General features: G+C 40.9%; 1 protein-coding gene across 1 annotated transcript in view; it reads right to left on the bottom strand.

The window, feature by feature from the left end:
• The window catches only part of SLC9A4 (solute carrier family 9 member A4), a 60,742-nt gene that overhangs the window by 28,175 nt on the left and 20,353 nt on the right, over window positions 1–12,214 (bottom strand). Inside the window, exons 3-4 of the mRNA XM_004031534.5 lie at window positions 2,104–2,363; window positions 330–547 (exon numbers count right to left, since the gene is read on the bottom strand). Coding sequence (XP_004031582.1) covers window positions 330–547; window positions 2,104–2,363 — 478 coding nt within the window. The remainder of the gene's footprint in view (window positions 1–329; window positions 548–2,103; window positions 2,364–12,214) is intronic.

The raw sequence follows: 12,214 nt of genomic DNA, 5'->3' as shown, positions 1-12,214 counted from the left end.
AACTCCAAATAAAAAGTAACAAACATGTATTTTTCCATTGACTGAATTATATTTAAATAGGTAGATGTGAAAGTTCTTTCTTCAATTAAAAAAAAGTACTCCTTGCCCCAGCCTTGCTTCAGTGCAGAACCTTATCAACCACTAATTACTTTGAGCTGACTGAGGGAACAAACAGAAAAGATTCCTGCTCACTACCAGGTTCCTAGTCTACCCTAACCGGTAAAACCAGTTAGCATCTACTCAGTCCTCCAGTTTTAACATTGCGGAAGGGAATAAGAGAACTGAAAATGCAGCAGGACCGGAGACTCTGGAGCCCTGCCGTCTCTTACTGATGGCTCTCCAGATTTGGCAGAAGGCCAGGGTGAAGCAGATGAAGGCCCAGTTCCACTCGTGATTCTTGCCCACAGTGGACACACCCATGAAGATGAAGATCAAAGTCTCGCTGACGCTGCTCAGCATCTTCATGAAGTACTTGATGGTCGTGTATGATGTCTGGGACACGTTTTCTTCCACGTACTTTTTCATTGTTACTGCGCAGGCTGTGATTCTATAAAAGGAGCAGAGTCTCAGAGAAAATCCATGAGGTTTTCCCCCTCCACAAAACGCCCTCCCCACAGGCAATGCCACAGATTCATGAAGCCCGTGTTGATGCAGGAATATTTCCCTTATTCCCTTCTGTGGCTGCAGATTTTCCGCAGATTTTCTTTCTCCCTCTTTTCCCTCCCTAAGAGATCTTTACAAGGTAAAGGTGAACGTGGTGGGAAGGTGGGCGTGGCATGGTGAAATAAAAGGACACGTAATTCGCATGGGCACACCCAATGCAGAATGCTTCTCTCTTTCCCTCTTCATGAAGAGTTTGTCAGTCCCAACTCACACTCTCTACGTTACTCTGCCTTAAACCAAAATAACAGAATAATTCTTCAAGGTTCTCATTTCCTCCAATCCAACCATAAATGATCAAAACTTCTAAGACAATGCAAGGTTCTTTTTTATTGGCTTTATTTCAAATATTTCTGTTCTAGAGCCATTAAGCAAGTATGGGAAAGAGAAAGAAACTTGCCTTGTCTTAGAAGTTTTGATCATTTTCCAGGTGGGAAAGTGACAGATGCCTAGAGTTTGCACTATCACATTTAATTGAAAGAGGTATTTCTCTACAATAAAATTAAATGTATCTGCCTGAATAGCTGGAAAGAAAGATAATGCCGTACAGAAAACAACATCATCAGATATAATAAGCCAAGCTGAGAAGCCTCATTCAAAGATAAACATCTCAAGGATACAAGGACATAAGGATAAGCATTTCAAAAATATTTTCATTAGAGCAAGGAAATGTAGATTTCTAGTCTTATCCCATCTGCCTAGTTTCATCCTACACTGAAGAGCCATGGCTGCATGATGTGGTTTGAGGGGCACAGCAGAAGGCAGAGCCCAGGAATGTCAGTCCCTCGTGCAAGCCTCTCTTCAACTTTAAAATTAACTTTTCCACTTTGGGAGGCCAAGGCGGGCAGATCACGAGGTCAGGAGATCGAGACCATCCTGGCTAACACGGTGAAACCCCATCGCTACTAAAAATGCAAAAAATTAGCCGGGCGTGGTGGCCAGCACCTGTAGTCCCAGCTACTCAGGAGGCTGAGGCAGGAGAATGGCGTGAACCCGGGAGGCGGAGCTTGCAGTGAGCCGAGATCGTGCCACTGCACTCCAGCCTGGGCGACAGAGCGAGACTCTGTCTCAAAACAAAACAAAAAAACAAAAAAAAAAAACACTTTTCAAGGAAAAAAACACACTACTGAGATGAGAACTTAACCTTGAAGTTTCCCCAGTTCTCTGTACCAGCTTTCCTGAGCCTTCTAAATTGACGTGATAATTGCTATGCTTTCCTCCTCAGGCAAATCACAAGAAGAAGATGAAGGCAGACACTGGAGAGAACGTTGGTTTGACAAAGAACCCGAATCAGGTTTTATAAAAGTTTAGAAGATCCTAAATCTGCAACATGTTGGAGGGTTAGCGTCATTGGTTATGTCTTTCCCAGATGCCTGGTTCATGTGATGTGGTTCTAAACTTTCTTTCTATTACTATGTGACTTGATCCTTGGTTTGTACTCACGCCAGGATGCCGGAGAGATAGAGGGTTTCAGCAGCTAAGTAAGACAAATAGCTGAACATGAAGACAATGAGTGGCTCAATTGCAGAGATATTCTGAGTGAAACGTGTGATAAATGCAGAAATAAATCCAAAAACGATGCCAAACAATACCCCTCCAAGCCCCACAACGATGAATCGGGCACATCCAGCCAAAATGTCGACAGTTTCTATGTCTTCAAATTTATGCATCTTTGTAAAGGCAATTAACATATTGTATAAGACCTAGGCAAAAAAGAGAGTAAACAAATATGAATTATGAATAGAAACTAGGAATACTTTGCATGCAGATTCTCAGCTTTGTGTCTAGTTAAGTAATACACAAAAATAAATTACACAACAAAAAATACTAAGATGACCGCCTTTTAACTGTATTCCCAATAATTTAGATGTACACGGTTTCACTGAATAAAAAGTGTAATACTCACAACTTCCAATCACTGAGCACCTACTACGTGCCTGTCTCTTTGCAAAGCTTTCAGTGGCAGTTAATTTATTGCCTCTAAACTCCAAATGAACCCTTCCATTTGTGTTCTATAATAGACAATGGAATTCCTTTAAGCAATTTTTCCTTAAAGTGAGCACCTAGTTAAGCTCTGTCCGTAGAGGGCCTAGAAAGGACATTCAGGTGCAGGCAGAAGGGCCTTCCTGCAGTTTTTCTGGGGCCTGTGGGGAGAGTCAGCCACGTGGGTGTGAGGAACTCCAGCGGATCCTGCCCCCTGAAAGTGATCCCTCTGCAACCCTGCGGCTTTGTCCTGGTGATAACCTGTCTGCAAAAAGCCCCAGCATGACCCACGTGCCACATGTCTGTGGCCCAGGGCTCCATCCGAGCAGCCCACGCTCTGAGAGCCTTCTCCCCGTCCTCCCATGCAGCCTGCTCCTCTGAAGATTCTCTGCCATCTCCCAAGTGCAGGGTCCCACTGCAGCCCCGGCACAGGGATTGCTGACTGATGTCTGGCCCTGCCTGCCTTCCGGAGGGTGGTTGATTGTTTGCCCACCAACTCCAGACCAACTCCAGTCTGGATAAAGCAGCCAACTTCTCTGCTACCCAGTGGCCAGTCCACACCTTCTCCAGTAAAAGGTGAACCCCTCCCAAGCGTATCCTTCCTTGGGGGCCCTCCCTCAGCCCTAAGGTACATAGAGAGTTTCCTTATATCTTATAGTTATGCCTTTATTATAGTTAATACATTTTATAATGCATTCACATTTTTTATTTAACCTATCATGTGGTGTATCTTACCTGATTGCACCTAGACCGTTATACCCTCCATACACATCATTTCGTCGAATCCCCCAAACGACTCTAGCCTATGTGACACACACTCTGAATTTTCATATTATTTCTCTATTTATTTCAACATTTATTTTGAAGCTGCAGGGATCTACTTATCACTATTTCATGCCTCTGCATAGCCCAGAACTATGATCTAGCTCCTGAAAAGCAGCAGCAGGTGTACAGGTAATGAGACATAGAGAAGAGCTGAACGAAGATCTCTGCAGAAAATGAAGACCTTTGGGAATATCAGCCCCTGAAGGGTCCTGCGAAATCACAGTACTTGCCTCAGCATCTATCTACACCAGGAAAAATGCAAAAAATCAGAGCAGAGGACGGAAGCTAAAACTCAAGGAAATCGTGGCCTTGATGGTATTCCGCGTGCTGCAGAAGCATAGATGGACTGTGTGGACCTTCTAGAACTGATGATGCACCCTCACCTTCACAGTTGGCTCTCATTGCCCCTCTGGCTGTGGCCCCTCATGCTGCACCCTGCCAGGCTCGCCCAGGCCTTCTGCTTGACTCTGATCTCTCCAAGATGGGAATCATCTTCCTTATGGAGACACTTAGTGTCTCCACTGAGTGACAATCAGTGTCACCACTGATCTTGGGTGTGGCCTGACAGCCCTTGGGTTCTGGCTTTGGCTTCATCCTCAGGACTCACCAGAACTGCACACTGCATTGTGTGCACACTGACCCCTTGCTGTGGTCTGCAGCCTGCAGGAAGCCATTCCTCCCCCAGCCCCTTTCCTAGCTAGTTCTGGCCCCTCCAGGTCCTCTGTAAGCCCGACCTCTGCTGATTCCCTATAACATCACCTTCATTATAAAAGATTGTTGTTTTTGGCTGGGCGTGGTGGCTCATGCCTGTAATCCCAGCACTTTGGGAGGCCGAGGTGGGTGGGTCACCTAAGGTCAGAAGTTCGAGACCAGCCTTGCCAACGTGGTGAAACTCCGTCTCTACTAAAAATTCAAAAAATTAGGCTCATGCCTGTAATCCTAGCACTTTTGGAGGCCGAGGTGGGCAGATTGCCTGAGCTCAGGAGTTCGAGACCAGCCTGGGCAACATGGTGAAACCATATCTCTACTAAAATACAAAAAATTAGCCAGCCATGGCGGCATGTGCTTGTAGTCCCAGCTACTTAGGAGACTGAGGCAGGAGAATTGCTCGAACCCGGGAAGTGGAGGTTGCAGTAAGCTGAGACCACACCACTGTACTCCAGCCTGGGTGACAGAGCGAGACTCCATCTCTTGAAAAAAAAAAATTAGCCAGGCATGGTGGCACATGCCTGTAATCCTAGCTACTCGGGAGACTGAGGCAGGAGAATCACTTGAACCCGGGAGGCAGAGGTTGCCATGAGCTGAGATTGCACCATTGCACTCCAACCTGGGTGACAAGAGCGAAACTCTATCTTACTAAAAAAAAAAAAAAAAGATGGTTGATTTTCCACAGAGAGGTTGGCAGTAAATGATTGATCACGTGCAAAGTTGTCCCTAAGCTGCTGTCCTGTTTTGTTCATAATCATGAACAGTCAGAGTGCATTGATGACAAAGGCCTTCTCCTTGCTCTCCCTTCTAAAGAATGCCTCACGTTTGTTTGAGGGAGGCTGTCCTCTGGGGACAGATAGAAGCAAAAGCAGCAGGAGGTTATGGGATGGACATATTTATGCTGCAGTCACCATGTAACTGTACACTTTTTGTTACTCCCTTATGTGCAGATATCAAACATCATACAGAGTGGCCCTGGGCTTGGGAATGTGAGCTGGCAGTGAGGGGCATGCCTTGAAGTAGCTCAGGTGTCATCAGTCCTCATCTAGGAAGTTTCATTGACAATACACTTGGTTGATGGGGGAGGCCACACGAGGAGGTTGCACAGTGGCCCTCTGCTAATGAGTTTTTTGTCCACAAGCACCTCTACAATAAGGCTCTGTCACCTTGACTCCTATATGACTCTCCTAGGGATGCTGTGACAAAGTACCACAAGCTAGGTGGCTCAAATTAACAAAAATGTATCCTCTCACTGTTGTGGAGACTAAGAGTCTGGACTCGAGATGTCAGCTGTGCTATGCACCCCCTGAAGGCGTTAGGGGAGGGCCCTTCCTTGCCTCTTATGAGCTTCTTCTGGTGACTGCCGGCAGTCCTCACCGTTCCTAGGTTTGTGAGTGCATCACTCCAGTCCCTGCCTGCGTCTTCACCTGGTCTTCTCTGTGTGTCTCCTCTGCGTCATATCACCTTCTTATAAGGACATCAGGCATTGGATTAGGGCCCACCATAGTCCAGTGCGAGCTCGCCTTCAATAAGGATAACTGCAAAGACACTGTTTCCAATTAGGATCCTATCCTGCAGTTCCAGGTGAGCATGGATTTTTGAGGGGACACTATTCCACCCAGTACAGCTTTTATAAACAAAATGACCATGCTGTGAAATTAACTTGTATTACAGACTAGAAGTTTTCGCTATAAATCTCTCAGAGCACAAATAATTTTATTTTGAATTTTACAAGGTCTTAAACTCTGGCTTATTCCCCAAATGGTTCAATCATGTTTCTTAAGAGAGCCTAGGATGCAGGTTTTGAGTGTACGAATTAGTGCTCACTGTTCAATGTAATAAGTAACCAGTAGCCAATAAGCATGTTTAGATAAGGGAATGTGGGCAGAAGGTTATAATAGGCTTGCCTTCTTCCCTCAAAGATAAGTTTCTAGTGTATTTTCTGGGAGGAGAGGAAGCTGGGGAAGATGAAGAAGAATCAGAAAGCTTGGTGCCAATGGGTCCAAGCAAGTACACACACAACATACAGACACACGCAATAGACACACATAACAGACACACAAGCAAGAGACACATGCAACAGACACACAGACACACACATACCATGAATATTGTGAATTTCTCGTATTAGGAAAAGAATTACTTAAAAAAAGAAAGACTTGCAGAAATCTTAAACTGAATTTGGTTAAGATATACATGAAAAAGTGTAGAAATTGTCCAGAAACAAAAGAGCAAAGGGAAACCCCCACAAATGTCCCACAATCCTTCCTAGAGAAAAATACTACAGATATGTATTTTCTAATTCTATCTATCTGTCTATCTATCTATCCATCTATATATCATCTATCCATCTGCTGTCTATCATCCATCTCTCTATCTGGGGCCGTCAGAGCCCCTCAGATCTCTAACTGCAGGGATTCCCATCTGCCATTCTCAGCTAAGGCCTGAGCTTGGCAGGGACACTGAGACAGGCCCCTTCCTGGAAGGCAAAGGACTCCTTGGATACGTGTTTTAGCCTGCGGGTTCCTGATGAGCTTAATAAACTCTCTAAGAAGTGCAGCAAAGACGGTCCCATCCAGCTTCTGTCCTTCCCTCTCTCCTTCCCCTGGAATCACTCTGCACTGCGACCTGAGGGCTCTCCCATCCCCCTGGGCTTCTTCCCCATTTTCCCTCACAGGAGTTTCTTTAGTAAAACTCTTGTACATTTAATGCACTCTGAGTGTCTGATTCATGAAGGACCTGGACAACATCTATCGGTCTGTTTGTGTATCAATCACACTTTACAAAACTGCTAAAATCCTGGTCTATTTAATTTAAACAAACTGAAGCCATGCTTTAAGAAAACCTGGGCTGAGTATTTGAAAAAAAATGTGACGTATGATTTTGAATGAATCCAAAAGAATCTCAGTGGTTGTGTCTTGACTCGGTGAGTTTGTTTGTCCAATTTCACTTTCTGCCACATATGGGTCTTAGAAGGCCTGAGTATTGCACTGTTGGAGTTGAGCTCACACTGAAAGGAGTGAAGCCACAGTGAGGAGTCACACACTCCCCACAATCCCAGAAAAGGAAAGTCTGAATGAGGTTAAGTGGAACCTGACTGTTTATTTGACTCTCAAATCCAAAGGAAACTCAGAGAATATGACCGAGACTCAAAGATTTGAATATTGTTGCCACAAACTAAAACTCTTTTACATAGCTTGTTAGATTATTAGTAGCTACCCAGACTGTCCCAATGGCCTGGGAAAGTCAACTGGGCCAGGCTTGTCTCTGGACACCAGTATGCCCTGCCAGGAAGATGCCATGGCAGTTTCAGAAGCTAAAGTAGTACATATAATTAAGAAGACTGCATTTACAATCCCAATCCTTACTACTGCACGAAAAACAGTTCTTACCTTTCAAATTACCAGGCTCTGGGTAACATTATAGTTGCAAAAGATTTTCTTTGGGTTCATTTCAAGTCACAATAATGTGTGTGTGTCTTTTATACACTGAAGGGAAGAGCTCAGCCAATGCTAAATCTCAAACATGTCCACAGCCCCATGGAGAACAAGGTTAGATTTTTCCTCTTCACTCATTGTCTCAGCAAACGGTCCTTTTGTGTTACCTTTAACAGATTCTCCAAGTCTTCCAACATTATAATAATTATGATCCTTTAGCTGATGCCACTGTAAAAGTTTGCAAAGCCCTTTTAACACACAGAGACTCACACAATGACTAAAAACATTAGTCCTTCGACCGGGGCTCAGCAGAGGTGAAGAGTCAATTCCAAATGTGCTGACATTTCTTTTCTTGTTAACTTTATTGAGGAAAGACTTACATATGATAAACTGCATCTAAAATGAATGAATTCTGGGCATTGTAGATACTCATAAAGCCTTCGCCATAGTCAAGAGATAGAACAATCCCAAGAACCCTGAAAGTTTCCTCATTCATTTGAAGTCCATCCTTCTCTCGGACCCTGGCCCCAGGAAATCTCTAATTTATTTTTGTCACAATAGATTAATTTGCATTTTATATAGTTTGAATAATAAATTATGAACTCTTTTTTTCTGGCTTATTTAACTCAGCATGATGTTTTTGAGTTACCCAAGTTGTTGCAGGTATTAGCGGTCCCTTCCTTTTTATACCTGAGTAGTATTCCACTATCTGGTTAAGGCATATTTTCTTCATTTATTTACCTATTTACCTGTTAATGAATATTTGTCCACTCCCAACTCCCCAGTTTTTGGTTGTTTGAATGTTGCTGCTGTGAACATTCATGTACAAGCCTTTTTTGTAGACCTATGTTGTCATTTCTCTTGAGTATATACCTAGGAGTACAATGGCTAGGTAGTATGGTAGACACGTGAAAGTTTTAAGAAACTGCCAAATTGTTTTTCAAAGTCATCATATCAGGCCAGGCACGGTGGCTCATGCCTGTAGTCCCAGCAGTTTGGGAGGCCGAGGCAGGTGGATCACTTGAGGCCAGGAGTTCAAGACCAGCCTGGCTTACATGGTGAAACCCTGTCTCTACTAAAAATACAAAAATTAGCTGGGTGTGATGGCATGTGCCTGTAATTCCAGCTACTCAGGAGGCTGAGACATGACAATCCCTTGAATCTGGGAGATGGAGATTGCAGTGAGCAGGTGAGCAGAGATATGCCACTGCACTCCAGCCTGGGCAACACGGCGAGACTCTCTCTCAAAAATAGAATAAAAACAAAACAAAGTCATCATATCATTTTACATACCCACCTGTGGAGCCTAAAGCAACCTCATCTTGGATGCTAATCCACCATGATGATTTCTGATTAATCCCCGTTCTGGGAATGCCTCTAAGATTTCTGTTTTATCTACTGTTCTTTTTGTAAAAGCACGTACTATAAACTGTGCCCTTGATTTACAGTAAGTGAAGTAAGTACAGTAAGCCCAAACAACTTTGCCCATAAATTATGCCCATAGACAGATTTATACAACATTCTTGTCTTTCCCTACAATTGTCCTACACATTCTTTCTCTATGGTATATAAGCCCTGGGTCTGGGAGCTAATGGCACAGTGCTCCACCATATTGTCTCATCACTGCTGAAGACAAAAGCATGGCTTCTGTTGCTAAGTCTCTGCTAAATGTTTATTTCTAAAAAACTAGGTATATCCCTCCCTTTTTTCTGCCTCTCAGCTTCCTTGGACTTTCAGGGTAGATTTGGACAAACCCTATCTACTGCAGAACACCACCAGAAATGTATGAGATTCCCAGTTGCTCCTTATCCTTGTCAACACTTGATATTGTCCGTTTTTTAAATTCTAGTCATTTGAATGGATGGGTGGCATTTCACTGTGATTTAATTTGCATTTCCCTGATTACTATGTTGCGCATATTTTCATCTGCTTACTGGCCATGAATATATCATCTTTTGTGGTGTATCTGTTCAAATCTTTTTCTTATTTTTAATTGAGCTGTTTATAGCCTTATTGAGAACTAAAATTATTTAAAATTGTTTCCATATTCTCTATGTCTTTTGTGAAATGCATGTATAGTGAATGTTTTCTTTCATATGTAGCTTGCTTTTTTGATTGTGCATTTTGAAGAGCATTTTTTTCTTTTGATAAAATCCAATTCATTGCTTTTTCTTTTTTGTGTGTGTTTTAATTTGTGCTTTTCCTGTCTTTTGACTACTCCAAGGTCAAAAAGTCTTTGTTTCTATAGTCATAAAGATTTTACTTCCATGTTTTCTTCCAGGAGATTTATAATTATACCTTTTCCATTTCATCTATGATACATGTTGTGTTAATTTTTAAATATGGCTTGAGGTTAGGGGTGATTTTCATGTTTTCCACATGGATACCAGAGTTTTTCAGTACCATTTGTTGAACAGACTTTGCCTTCCATTGAATTGCCTTAGTTCTTTTGCCAAAAAATAATTGGCCATGTATATGTAAGTCTATTTCTAAACTCTCTAGTCTCTTTCATAGTCTATATCTCTATTCTGTAATTAATATTGTCATTTGTGTAGAATTATTATAATTATCGTGGCATTATAGTAAGTCATCAAATAAGTCTTTCAGCTTTGTTCTTTAGTTTTAGACATTGCTTCATGTAGTCTAGGTCATTCACATTTCCAAACAGATTTTTAGAATCAGCTTGTCAGTTTCTACTAAAATGTTTTCTGGGATTTTGATGGGCTTTTATTGAATCTATAGATCAAATAGGAGAAAACTGATACCTTAAAAATGTTTACTCTTCCATTAATGAATATGACATTATTTAGGTCTTCTAATTCCTGCCAGCAATGTTCTATAATATTCAATGAAAGGATCTAGCATATCTTTGTTAAATTCACTTCGAAGTATTTCTGTTTTGGGAGTACTTTTTAATGTTATTTAAAAGATACTTTTTAATGTTATTTAAAAGATACTTTTAAATGTTATTTAAAAGATATCTAAAATGTTATTTTCTTGAACCATGAAACATCCAGAAGTTTGTTTTTTAATTTCCAAATATTAAGTCTTTCCTAGGTATTTTAAATATATTTTTAATTCTGTTGTGTAAAAAAAATATACTCTGTATGGTAACAAGGCTTCTAAAGTTATTGAGGCTTCTTTAGTTGTCAAATGTATGGCCATTTTTATTAAGCATACCATAAGCACTTGAAAATAATGTTGACTTTGCAGTAGTTGGGCCTAATATTCTATGAATAGGAATTAGGGCAAGGTGGTTGATAATATTCAGATTCTCCATGCCTTGCTAATATTTTACTTAATTTTAGTATCATTTCCTAAGAGAAAGGTATTAGAATCTCCTACTAAAATTATAGAATTGTCATTTTCTGCCTTTCAAATTGTCAATTTTTAATTCATGTATTTTGTTGCACTAATATTAGGTGGATATACATGTACAATTTTTAGATATTCTTGATTAGTCAGCTTTTTTATCATTATGATAGATCCTTCTTTATCTTTGTAATACTTTCTATCTTTACGTCTTTTAACTGATATTAACGTAGCCAAATCAACATTCTTATGCTTATTGTTTGCTTGGTTTATCTTTTTGCATCCATTTACTTTCACCTTATTTATGCCTTTATAATTAAATTGCATTTCTTATAAATAGAATATATTTGAGCCCTGCTTTATAATCAGTTCTGTTAATCTCTGGCTTTTAATTGGAGCATTTAGTCCATTAACAATTAATGTAATATTGTTATGGTTAGTTTTAGATCTACCATATTACTATATATTTTTTTATTTTCCCTTCCTTCACTCCTGGTTTATTGTCTCTTCCTGCATTCATTTTTATTTATTGAATACTTGTTAGAATTCTATTTTAATTTTATCTATTGACCAGATTTTTTGCATCATGTTTAGTGGTGCTCTACAGTAACATCCTTAACTTTTTACAGTATACTTTTGGCTAACATTATACCAGTTCATATAAAATAAAGAAACCTTATAGCCATGTCAGTTCATTAAATGTACTGATTTTTAACTGTCCTTAAGAACCAAAGTAAGAAGGCTCTTTGTAGTCATAATATTAAATCTTACGGATTCATTTGACACTGATAGCTGAGGCCCTAATCATAATTAATTGCCTTTTTGTGACCACCAACCCTCCTAGTCATGATAGTTATGGTCCCCACCATGCACATGGATCCCTGTAAGGGTAAATTCTATGACATAGCATCTGAGGAAGGGTTAGTCTTGTTTGACTACATTTTTAACAGGGGACTTTCTACTCAGGGGTGAGAGTAGACAGACCCTCAAGAAGTCTATCTATAGACTGGGGTCTGGGAAGTAGTCTGAGGTGAAACACTCTGCCCAGCTTGCAGTTATGGTAACTGTTTTTTCTGTCACAATTATAATTGATTTGGAATGGATGACTAGATAAATACAATGAGATAGATTAAGGGACAATGAGGGACCATGAACAACTATGAGTTGTGGGACAGAAAAACTGAAAAATAGAAACTAAGTGTAGGGAAAGGATAATTGAGTGGATGATATGGAAGCTAACTGGAGTGGTGATATGGTTTGGCTGTGTCCCCACCCAAATCTCTTCTTGA

Source organism: Gorilla gorilla, chromosome 12 (genome assembly GCF_029281585.2).
Source record: "Gorilla gorilla gorilla isolate KB3781 chromosome 12, NHGRI_mGorGor1-v2.1_pri, whole genome shotgun sequence".
Taxonomy (NCBI): domain Eukaryota; kingdom Metazoa; phylum Chordata; class Mammalia; order Primates; family Hominidae; genus Gorilla; species Gorilla gorilla.
The sequence above is the reverse complement of the archived record's forward strand: the minus strand, read 5'-3'. Positions and strand labels throughout refer to the sequence as shown.